This window comes from Salmo trutta, chromosome 12 (genome assembly GCF_901001165.1).
Source record: "Salmo trutta chromosome 12, fSalTru1.1, whole genome shotgun sequence".
Lineage (NCBI taxonomy): Eukaryota > Metazoa > Chordata > Actinopteri > Salmoniformes > Salmonidae > Salmo > Salmo trutta.
Window position 1 is genome coordinate 65,737,380 of NC_042968.1, and position 20,741 is coordinate 65,758,120.

The following is a 20,741-nucleotide window of genomic DNA, read 5'->3' on the forward strand; positions in this document are numbered from 1 at the left end:
TCTTTTATCTCAAGCACCTGTTCCACCGCAGCCTGGCGAGGTACAGGTAGATTTAACAACAGTGTAGGGGGAGTTCTCATGGAAATATCCTCACCCAGCTTCTATCCCTCCAGAGAGAAACAGTGGCCAGTTTTACATTGCCAACAACAGATTATCAGTAGCGTGAGCGTCAACTGCTTAGAGCTTTCTAAATGTCCCTCATTGCAAGTGATTAAGTACGGTGAAACTCAAAAAGAGGTTGAGCTCACAGCTCTAAGTTGTTTACATCAGACATTGAAACATTTACCAGCCAAGATCAAAGACTGTTTGGGTTTATCAATTGCAGTGAATGCATCTGTAGATCAATTAGCAGAGCCAATGCCAGGTGGTGTCTTATCTCGGGGTTTAGCGGTGGTGACAGGGGTGAGAGGAGCAGAGATCAGGAGCAACACAGCTTTGATCCCTCTCTGCTTATCAGAGCACTAAGATCAAACAGTTCCATCTGCATACATGAAAGAACATGCATGCCCACTAAAAAAACACAGGAACACAAATATGAAATACTCACACACACACCTAAAAACAGACAGACCTGCACCCCCCCCAAACAAAGTGTGTTGTCACCTGAGACTAGTTTATCAAACCTAAGCAGAGATAGCACATTCGGAAGGTATACCTTCCGAATGCGCTTGACTTTTACCTTGACCTTTCCCACATTTTGTTAAGTTATAGCCTCTAAAAAAATGTAAATGTTTTTTCCTCTATCTACACAAGTTTCGTTCTTAATTTGTTTCATTCTCAACCAGGATTTCTACGGAACGCTGTTTGGGTCTTTGCATGTAAAATAACACTAGGTGACCAATCAGGACCTGAATGATTGTGCGTCACAATTTAACGCATTCATTAATTTACGTAGTTATTACACATTGATTACACCATCACTTGTATTTCACATGTCGCAACAATTCATCAATACGTATGGTGTGATGCTGGTAAGTTGTCTCGCGCACCTACAGTGCTGGTCATTGAAAAAAAGCTAGCTAGGTCATGGATGCAAACCATGTTCTTCCCCAAAAACATAGCAAAACGACAATCTGTTTCAGTAGCTAGCTAACTATATAGCTGTCATCTAAAATAACCCTAATTTATAAGGTACTGTAATTTCCGGACTATAAGCCGCAACTTTTTTCCCACGCTTTGAACATCGTGGCTTAAACAATGACGCGGCTAATATATGGATTTTTCCCGCTTTCAAATTTTATTCTCCAAAAAAAACACATTCTGTGACGTGCTCAGTTTTTTGGCGGCATGAAGCTTTCATTAGACCAATGAAATTGCTGAACGGGTTAAGGTCAAACAACTTTGTTTACTGTTTAGATTAAATCGAGCACTCTCAAACTTCCCATCATTCTGATTACGGTAGTCATTTTGTCACCCTCATCATGGCAAAGACACGGAGAAATGCATATGATGCAGCTTTCAAGTTGAAGGCGATTGATCTGGCTGTTGGAAAAGGAAATAGAGCTGCTGCACGGGAGCTTGGTCTTAATGAGTCGATGATAAGACGTTGGAAAAAGCAGCGTGAGGAATTGACTCAGTGCAAAAAGACAACTAAAACTTATTGCTAATTTTTTATTTTTTGTTACAAGCCGTGTTTCGTTAAAGCCTATTTATTTTTGTTACAAGCTGTTTTTCGTTAAAGCCTGTGTAAAGTTCATTTGTTTCAATGTACCGGTAGGCACCTGCGGCTTATAGACATGTGCGGCTTATTTATGTTCAAAATATATATTTTTTTTAATTCAGTGGGTGAGGCTTATATTCAGGTGCGCTCAATAGTCCGGAAATTACGGTAGTTCTTATTTGATTAATGGTGGTCGGACCCATCTATGTGAAGCTAGCCACAAAGACTACCCACAATAGTGGACTTTGCATTTAGCTTTCAAAATAAAAAAGTATGTCAGTGACAGTGACGCAAATTAATACAAATAGTAGAATTGTGGCATAATTGAATAGATCATGCTAAGAGGTTGGAATGTTCTTTTTTTATTTTTACAAAACTCTTAAAATCACATGACAAAGTGGTGATCCTGTATTATACTTAAGAATTGCATTTGGGGCATACCTATTTCAATGTAGAGCCATTCATATGGAGTGTGGATCAATGACATTTACATTAACGTAATTTAGCAGACGCTCTTATCCAGAGCGACTTACAAATTGACATGGGGTATCAGTCTACTCTGACACCCAAGGAAGATTAGCTCTTATTGCAGGATTCTGAAACTAAATTGAGCCACATTTGTCAACACTATTGAACACTATTCCCGAGGAAAAAGCCATACTGCGTGGATGTTTGGGAGTCTGATAACTCTGATGGCGTTAGGAAAGAATATATTGGGTATTGAATAGACTGATAGCCCATTTCATTGATCCCCAATCCTTTGGTAAAGCAGTACAGTGCAATATGAATGTCAATAAACACAATAGGCTGAGTGGGGAGGTGATTTCACAGTCACAGTCCTGCGATAAGAGCTACAACACTAATATTTGCATAAACTCTTCACAGTAGTGTTCTGTGGGTGTCACCGAGTACTCATATTTCATTGCTTCACATTTCAACCTTGTTTAACATTATCTAGTAAAATATGGCATGATTCCACCAATTGTAACCTTCTGCATCACTTTCAAAGACATACTTTTATTTTGAAGGCAAACGGCAAATTCCACTTTTGTGGCTAGCTTCACAACACATAACCCAGTCCGGTCGAGCCTCACTAGCCAGATGAAGCTAGCTGGCTGCTTATAACGTGAGCAACAGGGTTAAGTAGCTGGCTAGTTATTTATTTTCATGAAATGAAGTTCAATTTCAGTAGGCGAACAAGTGGCAACCTAGCTAATACTTACTCACAAGGATTCCTAAATCATTGCTAAGAATAATGAAAATAACTGCAGTTTCTACTGGTCATTGTTTTCAGGCTGGTTGTATTGGTGCTAGCTAGGTACCAAGCTAAAGCTAGCTATCACAGAAGTTGTTCAAACAAACGATGCTTTATTACCAAAGCAGTATTGTAATCACATCGTTTGTGGCCGGTGTTTGCAGACTTTTGTTTAGCTTTGACAGTGCTACTGATAGTAGTGGTGGCACTTGGTTTGCATGTGCAAATTCAGAACACACAACATTCTATAATAGAACTGTTATTTGACATGTATCTGTTTTAACACACATAGACCCAAACGGCATTCCATAGTATGCATGTCATTTAGCTAATAGCACTGACGCCATTACTATGCAACTCTGGTAGGGCAACATCTGAAAAATAGCGCACTTGGTCGTGTGTACTGGTGCTCGACCAGTTGGCGAAAGCCAACATCATCCACAACAGAACGGTTGATTGTCAAGGGCAATGAATTCCATTATCTTGGCGTTAATGGATTTCGCCTTTATGTTGTTGCACTGAAATACTTACTCTGTCAAATGACTGCTCGATCCATACAGCAGACATTGTGGGCTAGGTTAGGAATGCTGTGTTGCACGTGTAGTGCAAAAATGTACATTGTGTCATGTACCTACATTATATTAGGTATGCAAGTCAGCTTTGACATCGGTCTTGCACATCAGGCGTTAAACTAGACATCGGAGCGATACCGATGTTGGTATTTTTAGCTAATATCGGCCCATTCCGATATGTTCACTAATATATCATGCATCCCTAATATATAAATGGATTGTACATCCCTAATTAATTAATATATATATATAAAGGGATGGATGATATGACATTTCGGAAGGCACACACATGTCTATATAAAAGTCCCACAGTTGACAGTGCATGTCAGAGCAAAAACCAAGCATGAGGTCGAAGGAATTGTCTGTAGAGCTCCAAGACAGGATTGTGTCGAGGCACAGATCTGGGGAAGGGTACCAAAACATTTCCGCAGCATTGAAGGTCCCCAAGAACACAGTGGCGTCCATCATTTTTAAATGGAAGAAGTTGGAACCACCGAGACACTTCCTAAAGCTGGCCTGACGAAACCAAGATTGAACTCTTTGGCCTGAATGCCAAGCGTCACGTCTGGAGTAAACCTGGCACAACCCCTACGGTGAAGCAGGGTGGCGGCAGCATTATGCTGTGGGGATGATTTAGCTGCAGGGACTGGGAGACTAGTCAGGAGAGAGGCAAAGATGAACGGCTCAAAGTACAGAGAAATCCTTGATGAAGTCCTGAGCGCTCTGGAGCAGGTTCTCAGACTGGTGCGACGGTTCACCTTCCGACAGGACAACGACCCTAAGCACACAGCCAAGACAACGAAGGAGTGGGTTTGGGACAAGTCTCTAAATGTCATTTAGTGGACTAGCCAGAGCCCGGACTTGAACTCGATCAAACATCTCTGGAGACCTGAAAAGAGCTGTGCAGCAACGCTCCCCATCCAACCTGACAAGAGCTTGAGAGGATCTGCAAAGAGTGGGAGAAACTCCTCAAATACAAGTGTGCCAAGCTTGTAGCGTCATACCCAAGACTTGAGGCTGTAATCGCTGCCAAAGGTGCTTCAGCAAAGTACTGCGTAAAGGTCTGAATATTTATGTAAATGTGATGGTTTTTATTTTCTATAAATTAGCAAATTCTAAAAACCTGTTTGTCATTATGGGGGTAGTGTGTAGGTTGCTGAGTAAACATTATTTTAAAATCAAGTTTGGAATAAGGCTCTAATGTAATAAAATTTGGGAAAAGTCAAGGGGTCTGAATACTTTCTGAATGCAGTGTACAGGGGCTGTCATGTGTGGGGTTGGTTGACAACCAAATCATCAGTTAATAGCCAGTTCTTTCAGAGAGATTTGATCCACCACTCAGTGTATTAGAAGCATCTTACCAGCCACCTCCACGATGTCCCCTGGTACAAGGTCTCTGGACTTGATCCTCTGCACACTCTTCCTGTCCTGCCGGTACACCTTGCCCATCTCTGGCTCGTACTCTTTGAGCGCTTCAATGGCGTTCTCTGCATTTCGCTCCTGTAAGACAAAAGCCACCAGATTAATCAATATTATTCAGAGAATGCCAACTTTAAGTGTGGGTTGATGACAAGATCCCACACAGCATTTAGAGATGGTTCAACGATGAGAATGATCACTTGAACAGTGACCCTCAAGCTGAGAAAGGAATCAAACCCAAGAGAGAAGTGTATCCCACAGCAAATCATTGAATACTGTAAGACAGAAATATCACAGTATTTACAATGCTGATCTGTGGCTCTCTCATCATACCTAAAAGAAAAACAATAGGACCAAAAGGAAAATATGGCCATTACATCTAAAATTGAGCCCCTAATCAAGTGTAATGAAACACATTCCTGGTTCATTCAACCCTGGGAATTTAATTGACTTGTGTTTTTAACATATTGTAAGTTTAACGTCAGTCAGTGTGTCCTCAGATATGGCTGAGGACTGGTGTACCCAGCCAGCGATCTGCTGACCTTAACCCTCTGTGTGATTACTCCCTGAGGGACAGTCACAGGCAGCCAGCCTGAGCACTCTGGACAGGGCAGGTCAGGGCAATACGGCCAAAATATCACGGTATTAAAAAAATATATTTTAAGATAGTATGAAGGTATTTTTAGTTTTTGAATTATAAAAGTTATACATTTGCTTTATGAGTAGTGGGTGATCCTAGTGTGGCAACACATACATTCTAAGTGATTTCAATGAGTCTTTCTCCATGCTGATTGTTTTATACTGTTCAATTCAACCAAAATAAATTTCAGCACTAATAATTTCTGCATTTCCTGCACTCAATTGCAGTGGCGAAAAAAGTACTTGAGGAAAAGTAGATACTTCAGTAATTTTCTATTAATGTAAAAGTCACCTCGTAACATACTTGAGTAAAAGTCTAAAAGTATTTGGTTTTAAATATACTTAACTATCAAAAGTAAATGTAATTGACAAAATGTACTTAAGTATCAAAAGTAAAAAGCATAAATAATTTCAAAGTCCTTTTATTAAGCAAACCAGATGGCACCATTTTCTTTTTACAGAGCCAGGGGCACACTCCAAAACTCAGACATAATTTACAAACAAAGTGTTTGTGTTTAGTCAGTCCTCCAGATCAGAGGCAGTAGATGACCAGGGATGTTCTCTTGAGAAGTGCGTGAATTGGAACACTTTCCTGTCCTGCTAAGCATTCAAAATGTAACGAGTACTTTTAGGTGTCAGGGAAAATGTATAGAGTATAGCATTTTTAGGAATGTAGTGAAGTAATTAAATTAAATAAAGTAAAGTAACAGATACCCCCCAAAAAATTACTTGCGTAGTACTTGAGCATAAATTAAACTCACCAGACATCACAGCTTAGCAAAGAGGGACAGAATGTCGTAAAGCATTACAGAGCCACACACTGTACTGAGTGACTAAGGTGTGTTCAGAGGCAGTGTAAACTGCGTAACCGATTGTCCACAAATAAGAGCAAAGAGAATGTTGCAAATTACAATGTGTCCTTTTGAAATGTGGGTAATATACACTAAGAACGACTCGCCACAGGGTTCTGTCTAGACAAAAATGTCATCCTCTTGTTTGAGGAATATCTCAGAAATCCACAGGATGTAAAACCATAAGGCAAAAACGACTGCTCTATACTAAACTCCAGTGGCCAATGACACTATTGACCAAAAAGGTATAACTAAAAACAGACTGTATGAACCTGCTTTAATGGAATTCCCTCAGGCTGTGGGTGGACATGTACCAAACAGGACCATTTTTTCATTTAAAATAACCTCGCCACAAACTTGGCCTGTGCCTCAAGATATTCATTGTCAATCTACCTCACAAACTAAATTAAAAAAGGTGATGAATCTAGGTGTCAAGAGTGAAACACAAAATGCTATGATAACACATTTAGAGTATGTTAAACCTTCCATCCTCCTACACTAACTGGCCTGTTTCTGCCTCGCTTGCCGAGACGTCCGGCATTATTCACTGTGTTCTTTTAAATGTTGCGTTGCCATCCGCCAGGCTGATGCTAGGGAGTCCCTGTGCCCCACGAGCAGGAACCACTCCAAGATGGTCCGCTCCTGCCTCTGCTCCAATTCAGATTGAGAAAAAAAAGAAAGCAAGGTAATTAGGCTGTGTGCCTCCAAGCCTGCTCCTGCCACCAAGGCGCACACGGCCAAATCAATAATCCACTCCTTCATGACCTGCCACATTATCCCCTTGGGCTAAGCCAGAAATCCAGGGGAAAGCACACGCAGAGGCATACCAGTACAACCATACAGATTGTGCCATTCAGGGATAAAAAATAAATTTAAAAAGGACCAAAGACTGAGGGAGAACTTGGCCTGTGGTAGGGGAAGGGGGCTGGGGTAGGCCAGGGCTTCAGGCCAGTCAGGGTAATGAACGCAGATGAAAATAAAACCAAGGAGAAGAAAGTGGGACGAGGGTTTCAGGGTGACCTCGTCTCACTCTGCTCCAGGCCCGGGGCTCCAGTGGGATGCCTGCTCTATCTTTAGCCTGGATGGGGAGGGTTATCTAGCTCTGGAGTTTTACATTGAAAACCATTCATATAGGCTAATCCTTTTTTTCCCCTCATAACCGAAGTTTCACTATCCTACTTCATGCCCCTCTGCATCTAGGGTTATTTTTTAAGTTAATGCACCTGGCTGGCAACACCATCACACAGCCATGATTCAACCGACTGACTTCAACTTCTAAACTAAATAACTAAGGTTTTAAAATGTGGATAGCTACATGCCCAGTGTATAGCTTCATTCTCCTGTTTCACAGAGGACAGAAGAATAGCCTCTGGTTCAGCTCGAAGCTCAGATCTATTTTTAAACTGTCTTTTTGTTCATGGCATTTTCTCTCCCCAAGGTTTGAAGGATCGTTTGGACAGGCAGATATTGAACTGGCCAGAGGACGTCCACGGGGATCCCTCCAAACCCTCTTCCTGGCATCCAATCCCTGCCATGTTCGTCAGGAGAACCAGCTAAGTGGCCAATCACAGGCAACTAATGGTCGTCACTGACTGGAGTGACCCAGAAGCCTTGTCAGCAAGGGAAAAAACATCTTTGCTAGCATGTGTCTATCATTTCAGTTTCATTCACACAATTAATTCTCTCAATTTACAGTGAATGAGGCAATCATTTACATTTTAGTCATTTAGCAGACGGTCTTATCCAGAGAGACTTAGTACATTTAACTGTAGATAGGTGAGTAGAGATGTGCTTCTTTCCCTTTCAGGACGATGTGATACGCATCTAAATACATGGGCTCTGATACGATACAGGAACAATAGGTTTTAGTTTGAAACGATGTGATTCACTAACATTTTTGCATAAACATAAATTTCCCATTATAAATTACAATCTGCTGCTGATGGAGCTGAAGAGCCGGGCCTCTTTTAGCTGGATTTGTCTGAGCTGACTAGTGTGTGTAAATGTATGCACCTGAGCTGAGCCGTAAGGTCTTCTCCAGAGACACGAAGTCTCTAGCACTGTCAGATTAGAGGCCCCACTTTCCATCTGAAATCACCACCACCCATTAATTGACATGCCATTTTCACAGATTAAGTGTTTGAGCTAATAATGAATCAATATTTATCGTTTTCAAATTAGCTATGAAATAGCCAATGAATATATAGCACAACTAGGGCTGTTGAGGTGACCATATTACCGACAAACCGGCAGTCATGACCACAGTAACATTTTCACGGGACGTCACGGTAATCTCCTTTTAAGCACTATGGAAATGTGTTGGTAGTACCCAACTCTCTAACAACCATACGGTTGCTAATGGGCTGGCACTCAGGGCTCTAACGTCCCTCTAACTACTCTGACATCAATGCAAATGAAAATCGCATCAAACACTTATCAAAACAGTATGTCCTTTGAAAACTCACCTCACTGTAATTGAACTTCTTTCTTCAAATTTATGAACAGGTTGAAACGGAGTGAAAAACATGGTCACTGTGGATGTTTCAAAACCTTACAGAATGAAATGGACAGCGCTTTCTAAGGTGGTTCCATTCAAAAACATCCAACAAGCATAGAGTTTATGCATACGCATAGGCCTATGAGCCCAAGCCTGAAAAAAGCCTGAATTAAAATAATGATTGTGCCGTTATACAAAACATAGCCTACCGCATTTTAAACACGGCAGAAAAATAAAATAACTGTTTCATTGTGATTTTTTTTCTTCTTTTAAAACCTCTTAGGGCTAGGGGGCAGTATTTTCACAGCCGGATGAAAAACTTACCCAATTTAACCTGTTGGGGGTAGGGGGCAGTATTTGCACGGCCGGATAAAAAACGTACCCGATTTAACCTCTCTAGGGTCGGCGGGATGAAATCGTCCCACCTACGTAACAGCCAGTGGAATCCTGTGGCGCGTTATTCAAATACCTTAGAAATGCTATTACTTCAATTTCTCAAACATTTGACTATTTTACACCATTTTAAAAAGACAAGACTCTCGTTAATCTAACCACACTGTCCGATTTCAAAAAGGCTTTACAACGACAGGAAAACATTAGATTATGTCAGCAGAGTACCCAGCCAGAAATAATCAGACACCCACTTTTCAAGCTAGCATATAATGTCACAAAAACCCAAACCACAGCTAAATGCAGCACTAACCTTTGATGATCTTCATCAGATGACACACCTAGGACATTGTTATACAATGCATGCATGTTTTGTTCAATCAAGTTCATATTTATATCAAAAAACAGCTTTTTACATTAGCATGTGACGTTCAGAACTAGCATACCCCCCGCAAACTTCCGGTGAATTTACTAAAAATTTACTAAATTACTCACGATAAACGTTCACAAAAAGCATAACAATTATTTTAAGAATTATAGATACAGAACTCTATGCACTCAATATGTCCGATTTTAAAATAGCTTTTCAGTGAAAGCACATTTTGCAATATTCTGAGTAGATAGCCCGGCATCACAGGGCTAGCTATTTAGACACCCAGCAAGTTTAGCCCTGACCAAAGTCAGATTTACTATAAGAAAAATGTTATTACCTTTGGTGTTCTTCGTCAGAATGCACTCCCAGGACTTCTACTTCAATAACAAATGTTGGTTTGGTCCCAAATAATCCATAGTTATATCCAAATATCCTCTGTTTTGTTCGTGCGTTCAAGACACTATCCGAATGGTAAAGGGTGACGAGCACGACGCATTTCGTGACAAAAAAATTCTAAATATTCCATTACCGTACTTCGAAGCATGTCAACCGCTGTTTAACCTCTTGAGACTCTCATACCGTTAGCGGGATCATTTTCCAGCGAAAAACTCCTAGCGACATTAGCATAACGAAATTCAATATTATTTTTTTTTCAAATATAGGACTGTCTCATATCGTTTTATAGATACACCTCTCTTGAATCGACCCTCGTTGTCCGATTTCAAAAAGGTTTTACAGAAAAAGCACAATATTAGATTATGTTAGAGGAGTACATGGTAAAAGTAGCATCATATGAATTTTCCGACCAACCACATGCATCACATATAACCAAAAAACAGCTAAATGCAGCACTAACCTTTTACAAACTTCATCAGATGACACACCTAGGACATCATGTTACACACAGCATGCAATCTTTTGTTCAATAAAGGTCATATTTCTATATAAAAACAGCATTTTACATCGGCACCTGACGTTGACTAACTATTTTCCCATAAAATGCGTCCCGGGAAACAGTGCTACAATTTTATAAATTACTATTCGACATTTTTTTTTTTTTTTAAATATATTGTCAATCTAAGATTTATAGATGAATATCTCTTGAAAACACCCGTCATAACAGATTTTAAATTAACTTTACAGGGTAATCACACTGAGATAAAAGGGGATGCGATACTCAGAAAATGAGCTAGAAAGCCTAGCTCGTCGCCATCTTGGAACAATCGCACATCACATCTGATCTTGTATTATATTGCCAATAATCCCTCACCTTTAGTTGTCTTCATCAGAAAGCACTTCCAGGAATCCCAGGTCCACGACAAATGTATTTTCGGTCGAAAAAGTCCATCCTTCATGTTCCATTAGCTTGCTGTTGTTAGCGCGTCAGAAGGCTGTATCCAAATGTTGATACGGGCGCGGGACTTGGCTAACGAAAAATGACTTTTTTCCCTCCTGTAGGTTCGTTCAAACATGTCAAACGTTGTATAACATTAATCTTCAGGGCCCGTTTCAACAAGAGAGCCAATCAGATTCGAGTGGGACGATTTCATTGTGTTTCAAAACGTTTCCAAAGGTGGGGGCAGACACGGCCGCCGACGTCACAATGCTGATGGCCCTCCTACTGTGACCAATTGCCACATCGTCTCCTGCACTGAGTTTCGACAGCAGAAGCTTCAAAACACTTTGTAAAGACTGGGGACATCTAGTGGAAGCACTGGAAAGTGCTCAATTATCATTTTTTCACGTTGTGAATTACAGGGAAGGCTGTGAAGTCGAGTCCAGAATTTAGAATCCCACTTCCTGGTTCAATCGGTCTCGGGGTTTTGACTGCCATACGAGTTCTGTTATACACAGACACCATTCAAACAGTTTTAAAAACTTTAGGGTGTTTTCTATCCATATAAAATAAGTATATGCATGTCCTGGCTTCTGAGTTTGATTAGTAGGCCGTTGAAAATGGGAACGAATTTTTTCCAAAATGCGCTGTGGCGCCCCCAGTGGTAGGATATACGCAAGAGGTTAAAATACATTTTTATGCCATTTTTCTCGTAAAAAGCGATAGATTCCCGGTCGGAATATTATGTTTAGGTTAAAAGACGAAAGAAAATAAAAGCATGGTTTAATCTAGTAATAACCAGATTAAATCGGGTACGTTTTTTATCCGGCCGTGCAAATACTGCCCCCTATCCCCAACAGGTTAATCTGGTTATTACTACTGCCCAGAAACTAGAATATGCATATAATTATTGGCTTTGGATAGAAAACACCCTAAAGTTTCTAAAACTGTTTGAATGGTGTCTGTGAGTATAACAGAACTCATATGGCAGGCAAAAACCTGAGAAGAGGCCTGTCTGACCATTTCTTGGGCTTATACACTCTCTTTATTGAAAACTGAGGATCTCTGCTGTAACGTGACACTTCCTACGGCTCCCATAGGCTCTCAGAAGGCGGCAAACCGGTGAATGATGTCTTTGTAGGCCCTGGCTGAAAAACATTAGCGCATTTGGATGGTGGTCGATCAGAGGACAATGAGACTGAGGCGCGTGCATGAGGCGACACCATGTTTTTATTTTCTCTGTCTTTGAACGTAAACAGGGTTTTCCGGTCGGAATATTATCGCTTTTTTTACGAGAAAAATCGCTTAAAAATTGATTTTAAACAGAGGTTTACATGCTTCGAAGTACGGTAATGGAATATTTAGAATTTTTTTGTCACGAAACTCATCGGGCGTGTCACCCTTCTTTACCATTCGGATAGTGTCTGGAACGCACAAACAAAACAGAGGATATTTGAACATAACTATGGATTATTTTGAACCAAACCAACATTTGTTATTGAAGTAGAAGTCCTGGGAGTGCACTCTGACGAAGAACAGCAAAGGTAATCCAATTTTTCTTATAGTAAATCTGACTTTGGTGAGTGCCAAACTTGGTGGGTGTCAAAATAGCTAGCCCGTGATGGCTGGGCTATCTACTCAGAATATTGCAAAATGTGCTTTCACCGAAAAGCTATTTTAAAATCGGACACCGCGATTGCATAAAGGAGTTCTGTATCTATAATTCTTAAAATAATTGTTAATGTTTTTTGTGAACGTTTATCGTGAATAATTTAGTAAATTCACCGGAAGTTTGCGGTGGGTATGCTAGTTCTGAACGTCACATGCTAATGTAAAAAGCTGGTTTTTGATATAAATATGAACTTGATTGAACAAAACATGCATGTATTGTATAACAATAATGTCCTAGGATTGTCATCTGATGAAGATCATCAAAAGGTTAGTGCTGCATTTAGCTGTGGTTTGGGTTTATGTGACATTATATGCTAGCTTGAAAAATGGGTGTCTGATTATTTCTGGCTGGGTACTCTGCTGACATAATCTAATGTTTTGCTTTCGTTGTAAAGCCTTTTTGAAACCGGACAGTGTGGTTAGATTAACGAGAGTCTTGTCTTTAAAATGCTGTAAAATAGTCATATGTTTGAGAAATTGAAGTAATAGCATTTCTAAGGTATTTGAATAACGCGCCACGGGATTCCACTGGCTGTTGAGTAGGTGGGACCCTAGAGAGGTTAAAACAGGTCACTACTCTTGCCCAGAAAATAGAATATGCATATTATTAGTAGATTTGGATAGTAAACACTCTGAAGTTTCTAAAACTGTTTGAATGGTGTCTGAGTATAACAGAACTCATATGGCAGACAAATCTGAGAAAAATTGAACCAGGAAGTGGAAGAAATTAGAAATGTAGTTCTTTTGAATCCCTTGAGAAACTACAGTGACATAGGGTTTACGTTGCACCTCCTAAGGCTTCCATTGGCTGTCAACAATCTTTAGAAACTGGTTTCATCCCTCTCCTGTTACCGGGCAGAAAATTGTGGCTCAGTCAATCAGTGGCCAGTCTGAGGACAGGTGTCTCGTGATGCGCGTGCACACGAGTTCGCTGTTCGTTATTTTTCTTCTGGGATGAATACCTATTGTCCGGTTGGAAAATTATCACAATTTTACGTTAAAAAATACCCTAAAGATTGATTGTAAACATCGTTTGACATGTTTCTACAAAGGGTAATGGAACTTTTGACCTTTGTCTATGGATTTGCGCCCACGCCTCATGGCATTGTAATAGTGTTCTGATGGGCCAACAAAACGGAGGTATTTGGACATAAATGATGGACTTTGCAGAACAAATGAACATTTCTTGAGGAAGTCCTTCCGAGTGCATTCCGCCGAAGATCAGCAAAGGTATGAAAATATTTCCAACATATTTTAGAGATTTGTCGACGCCGTGGTTGTAGGCTAACTGTATAGCTTAGCATTGAAGGCTAAGTTCTGTACTCAGAATATTGAACAATGTGCTTTCTCCGTAAAGTTATTGAAATCTGATACAGCGGTTGCATAAAGGAGTAGATTATCTATAATTCTTTAAATAATTGTTATAAATTTTGTCAATGTTTATGATGAGTATTTCTGTAAATTGATGTGCACATTCACCGAAAGTTATGGGGAGAAAACATTTTCTGAATGTCACGCGCCAATATAAAAAAATGGGGTTTTTGGATATAAATATGAACTTGATCGAACAAAAAAATGCATGTATTGTCTAACATGATGTCCTAGGAGTGTCATCTGATGAAGATTGTCAAAGGTTAGTGCTTAATTTTAGCTGTATATCTTGTTTTGTGACGGCTATCCGTGCTTGAAAATGGCTGTTTTTTTTTTGCTAAAGTGCTATCCTAAAATAATCTAATGTTTTGCTTTCACCGTAAAGCCTTTTTGAAATCGGACAATGTGGTTGAAGTAACGAGAAGATTATCTTTAAAATGTAGTATAATACTTGAATTTTAATTTTGAGATTTGTGTGTTTTGAATTTCGCGCCGTGCTCCCTCACTGGTTGTTGTCCAACCAATCCCGTTAACGGGATTTTATCTCGAAGGGGTCCTCAAAAGGCTTCACTACGTTTCCCCAAGCACGGGGTAAATGCAGGAACAGGGTTGGGGAGCCTATGGCAGAGAGAGTTTGGGCAGAATATAACCCGTTGTGCAGCAAGTGGTGGCATGCTCCTTAAACAGTGGTTGATGCATGGAGTGAAATTACCGGAGTGGTCTGAAAAACAAACCAGCTGGAAAGCGGCCTCCAGTTACTATTCAAGGGTATATGGATGTCTTTTTTCCCCTGCCCATTTGATAATGGGCAATTCTAAATCAAAACAAATGTACTTGTTTAGTAAAGACCTGATTAAATGTAGAAGTGAAAATATGAACAGCATGTGCAGCCTGAGGCATGGAACAGAGAGCAAGCTTTTTTTACTACTTTCTAAATCATCAATAGCCTATAGTAACATTGTGCAGCCCATATACTGCATGTTTTGATTTCTAAGACATTCTGAAGTTTGTATCATTCAACTCTAAATGTTGCCAAATAACTCTAAATCCAGCATATAAGACGTGTTTCAAATGATCACGTTTACACTCAACATAGCCACTTCATATGTGCACTCGCTCTGTAATGGGAATAATATCCTTTCTATTTTATTCAGCTAAGTTCAATTATATTAAAATCATATGAAATAATTGCACGGGACTTAAGCATATCTTGTTTGCTAAATGAACAAGCCTATAGGCATGGCACATAGTCAGATAACACACAGTAAGAAAACTCATTCTGTTCTTCTGAAATACATTTTCTTCATGTTTCTTTAGCGCTGTCTAAAATAAATTGATTCATTGTGATGGTGTATATTAAATTGATGTACATGTGTTTTTTACATGCAGATGTTCCAAAGGCGCACATCAGCGGCTTGTATGCATGGAGGCCGTGTTTGTTAATTAACAGTCAATTACCGTGAGACCGGCAGTCTTTTGCATGACAACCAGTTGACCAATTTTCATAACTGCAACTTTGGTAGTTATATGCAGTTTGACACTGAGGCGACATCTGTCACTAAATATGAGGTATTTTCCTAAGGTAGACAATGTAATATGAGCAACAACAAAAAATGTGATCTGGAATTGGTTCTGACCCATGTATGTTATATGGCCTGGAGATGTGGCCTAAACCCATCACAAGCTAGGTCTACTACAATCAATTAACAATTACTGTTCGGGTAGGACGGTAAATCCGACCCCAAAGAATAACTAAGCTAACCATATTAAAAAGAAAATGTTTTAAAAGAGCTGCTTACCTGCCAGACACCCACAATAGCATTGGCTATAAGAATCAGCAAAATTACAAAAGGCTCAACGAATGCTGTGATGGTCTCCTCTCCCTCCTCGAACCAGGCCAGCACCTTAGAGGAAAAATAGGCAGACAAGTCAAACAGCAACACATGCATAACAGATTGACAGATTATGCCCTGCACTACCAGATATTAACGTCTCAGATACCAGCTTTAGACATATTATGCCCTGCACTACCAGATATGAACGTCTCAGATACCAGCTTTAGAAATATTATGCCCTGCACTACCAGATATTAACGTCTCAATCAGGTATCAGCTTCAGGATGTAGAAGACATTAGTCTTGTAACAATAACCGCATTTTTACATCGATACCAAGTTTGGTATTACGATACTTGATAAAAAAAAATAAAAAATAAAAATAAAAAAAAACATTTAAAGCCACGTATGCATAAATTAATCAATTATACAAATCCTGCTATTCATTTAACTTTATTTTTTACCAAACTAACAACTACAGCGCCAATGATATGGGATTTTTGGGTCTGATACCAATTTTAGGGAGGCAAAAGTCACCGATCTGCCGAGATGGTATTTTTAGAAGTGGAATGAAAAATACCAAAACAAGTTGTGTTCCAAAGGATTAACAGATACTCTAAATGATTTCTAAACGCAAATGAACAGAATATTTTATTTGTGGTTTAAATGAACCACCAAAAAGCAACTGCATCTATAAAAACACTTGTTCAGTTTACCTTAGGTACAACTTAAAGATTTTTCTACGGCAGTGGATAAGAATGCAGAAGGGTTGATGCTGAAGCATCACAAGCACACTAAACTGTCTCAAAGTACATCTGAAACTGCACTGTTTACAAACTATGCAGTGAAATACAGTAACATGCACTTCATAATGAAACCACTAGATGTTAGTGTCAGCATTTGTATTGAGTAAATTCACTAGTGCTTTACAAGTCAAAGGTCATGTAAAGAAACACTATGGCAACCTCACAATAAGAGCTTATGACAAGCACACGCCAACTGTTCATTACGTAATGTTTTCTTACCAAAACCATCATTGAAATTACACATTGTGTACAAAACTTTAGGAGCACCTGATCTTTCTATGACAGACTGACCAGGTGAATGCTATGATCCCTTATGACACTTGTTAAATCCACTTTAAAAATCAGTGTAGAAGGGGAGGAGACAGGTTAAAGAAGGATTTTTAAGCCTCAAGACATCGATTGTGTACCATTCAGAGGGTGAATGGGCAAGACAAAACACTTAAGTACCTTTGAACAGGGTATGGTAGTTGGTGCCAAGTGCAACGATTTGAATGTGAAAAAAACTGCAACGCTGCTGGGTTCACACTCAGTTTCCCCATGTGTATCAAGCCATAAGAAGTTAACAGGCCCAGACAGTAAGTGTTAATCTTGTATCAAGGTTGAGTTCACGTCAGCGCCATTCCACTGTTCGTACAGAAGTAGCAAAGATTAATCACTAGCTAGGCTAACTACCTCGCTATGAGAACAGGGCTGCTTGCTTGAAGTGTACTTTTGATTATTTACTTATTCAAATATTCTGTTGCTGGCAAGCTACTCATTGTCAAACCACCATGCCCACGTCCTGACTTACAGATTGAATGATATTCAGTGAACAGCTCGTAGAGCGCCCTCTCAAGGCAGGCATTGAAAAATTATAAAAATGACCACACCCATTTGTGTATACAATGTTGGTGCTTTATTTGAGGAATAAAGACAGATACAAATATTTCCATGAACGGTTAACATCGGCCAATTAAAATACATGAAAAAAATTATAACAATGATAATTTATTTGAATGGTAAGTGGTCCGGTATGTACTTACAGAAAAGGTCAAAATAAAAATGTACAAGCAACTATGCTTGGCCGGTATCCAGATTGTCATACCTTCATACAGACCTTGTGCCATACCGGGATATTCGGTAATACCGAAACTGAACACAACAGCCGCTATTGTAATCCGAAGGTTAGCAATGCTAACAAGTACAGCAATGCTAACTAAATGCTAATGAGAGCATTGCTAACATTTTATACAGTCGCTTACCTAAAGTATTTGTAAAGACAGAAATCCCAGCTCATTAAGTTATACAAGTAACAAAAAAATGCTACTCAGTTTGCTCCATGGACAAAGCAAATGTAAGACAGCAACACTCTTGATCCAGGAGGGAATTCTCTGCTGTTACCAAGCAAAACTTGATTTGGGAAGCTAACCACTTAGCTACTAAATTAGCAAACCAAATGCACAACTACAGAGCATTTGCCACATTTTAGACAGTCATTTTAAATATTTAGAAGATATCTAGCTGGCAAACATTTTGTTGTGAATTCCACACTGTAACTAGGCTCCGGTCTCTCGTGGTTGTGCGCTTGTAAACAAACACCACATGACTGGGACTACCGGTAAGCTTCAAATTGAAGCAGGTGAAAGTAAGAACACGATCTGATTTCTCTGGAACGTATTGCGCAAGTATTTACTTAAAGTAGCTACAAATATTCACATTCATAAAAAATAAAACATCTCTACAAAAGAAAGTAAAAAAAAAATTAAAAAAAAAGTGATTGATGGTATTTTACAACCATCCCGTGGCCATTTCCAAATATCCCGGTGCATGGCAGTAATGAGCAATTGGAAGTTCCTTGAAATGTAATTACACATTTTTTCCCCTTCCTTTTTTAAAAAATGAATGAAGATGGTTGCTCAGCAAAACTCCATATATAGTAAGTAACAAACATTTTGAGAACGCTTGTAGAGCTGTCTAATGGGAGTTTGAGTCCGGGTTTCCTGGGCGTTAGGAGACACGTCAAACTCATCGTCAACATCTAACGCACAAATACTGGGGCATATTCGAGTGTGTTAACTCCTGTGCAGCATGAGTGGGGAGAGAACATATTGCTTCCCGGTGTTGTAGCAATGACTAAGTGGAGCAGGCAAGAGGCATGAACGGTGCACTCATGCTATAAGGGATCATTGGCTGCACTGATACACATGATCTGCTCAACCAGTATACCATGTGAGTCTCATTTGACAGAAGTAATAAACCGTTTGTGTTCTAGTATTGAAAAAGTACCAACGTTTTGTGCAACACTAGAGGAGATGAGGCGAGCCAGAGGCAAGAGTCAAGGTAACAGAGCCAGGAGCAATATTGTAAAATCAGGGCAAAGGCAATTACTTGGTAACAAGGAGACATTCAATTTGGTAAAATAATAGCCATTGGACAGTGACAAAGCTCGTCTGGGCTGAAAATGTGGTCAGCACAAGCCCATCAAATAGCTTGTTATCTATACATCAAGGCAAGGGAATGCTATTGCAGAGAGCTGTCAGTGGACAAATGCTACCCATCAGCACCTTCTACAAGGACTTCCAGTTACATCAATCAAATCCAATTTTGAACATATGGCTAGCATGGTAATAGTATAGTCGCCCAACCACCGATTATGGATGAAAATCATGAAAACAACCGTCTTGACAGTTTAAAAAAAGTACACGTACAAAAAAAATGTATTGTGGAACAAACAGCTGACTGAAGATGTGACTGCCGGGCAGTCATGCAGTCGAGTTTGTTCCCACATAATGGCACCTGTCGGAAGATGATGCACGTTGAAAAGTTACCTTTAACATGACACAGTTCCCAGGAGCCATCCGTTTAATAAATTGTGGCACTCATCCCAAAAACTATAATAAACACATTTTTTTTTTGTTTATAAATAAAATAAGGAACCGCAGCCGTGTGGCAACAACGCAAATGTGTGCTGTGACGTCATCGCGGCCAGGGCAAAACAGAATCTAGCGACTTAACAAGCAGCCAATAGTGACTCAATGAACAATAGAGAGCAGTGCACTAACCACAGAAGAACAAAAACTGCGTTATCATGAACACATTGTGCCATTAGCAAGAACTTCACTTCGCTAGCTAGGAGGGCATATCCAGCATTGAGTATGTGAACTGGCCTTGTTAGCAGATGCTTCGTTTCATATGGATTGATTTGAAACTGGTTAAGCTACTCACGTGGCTGACGTGAGTAAAACATTTAAACGTGTTAACCCTCGCAAGGCTGCTGGCCCAGACGGAATCCCTAGCCACGTCCTCAGAGCATGTGCAGACAGCATTTTTACGGATATATTCACTCGCTACCTATGCCAGTCCATTGTCCCCACATGCTTCAAGATGGCTACCATTGTTCCTGTACCCAAGAAGGCAAAGATAACTGAACTAAATGACTACCGCCCCGTAGCGCTCACTTCTGTCATCATGAAGTGCTTTGAGAGACTAGTCAAGGATCATTTCACTTCCACCTTACCGGCCACCCTAGACCAAATTCAGTTTGCATACCGCTCTAATAGGTCCACAGACGATGCAATCGCAATCACACTGCCCTATCCCATCTGGACAAGAGGAATACTTATGTAAGAATGTTGTTCATTGACTACAGCTCAGCATTCAACACCATAGTATCCTCCATGCTCATCATCAAGCTGGAGGCCCTGGGTCTCAACCCCGTCCTGTGCAATTGGGTCCTGAACTTCCTAACGGGCCACCCCCAGGTGGTGAAGGTAGGAAACATATCCACTTTGCTGACCCTCAACACTGGGGCCCCACAAGGGTACATGCTCAGCCCCCTCCTGTACTTCCTGTTCACCCACGACTGCGTAGCCATGCACTCCTCCAACTCAATCATCAAGTTTGCAGACGACAACAGTAGTGGGCTTGATTACCAACAACAACAACAACGAGACAGCCTACAGGGAGGAGGTGAGGGCACTTGGAGTGTGGTGTCGGGAAAACAACCTCTCACTCAACATCAACAAAACAAAGGAGATGATCGTGGACTTCAGGAAACAGCAGAGGGAGAACCCCCCCCCCCCTATCCAC

The 20,741-nt window shown here is 40.2% G+C and overlaps 1 protein-coding gene across 1 annotated transcript in view; it reads right to left on the minus strand.

The window, feature by feature from the left end:
• The window catches only part of LOC115204006 (sarcoplasmic/endoplasmic reticulum calcium ATPase 2), a 46,143-nt gene that overhangs the window by 19,359 nt on the left and 6,043 nt on the right, over positions 1-20,741 (minus strand). The window contains exons 4-5 of the mRNA XM_029769195.1: positions 15,834-15,938; positions 4,849-4,987 (exon numbers count right to left, since the gene is read on the minus strand). Of these exons, the coding sequence (XP_029625055.1) occupies positions 4,849-4,987; positions 15,834-15,938 (244 nt within the window). The remainder of the gene's footprint in view (positions 1-4,848; positions 4,988-15,833; positions 15,939-20,741) is intronic.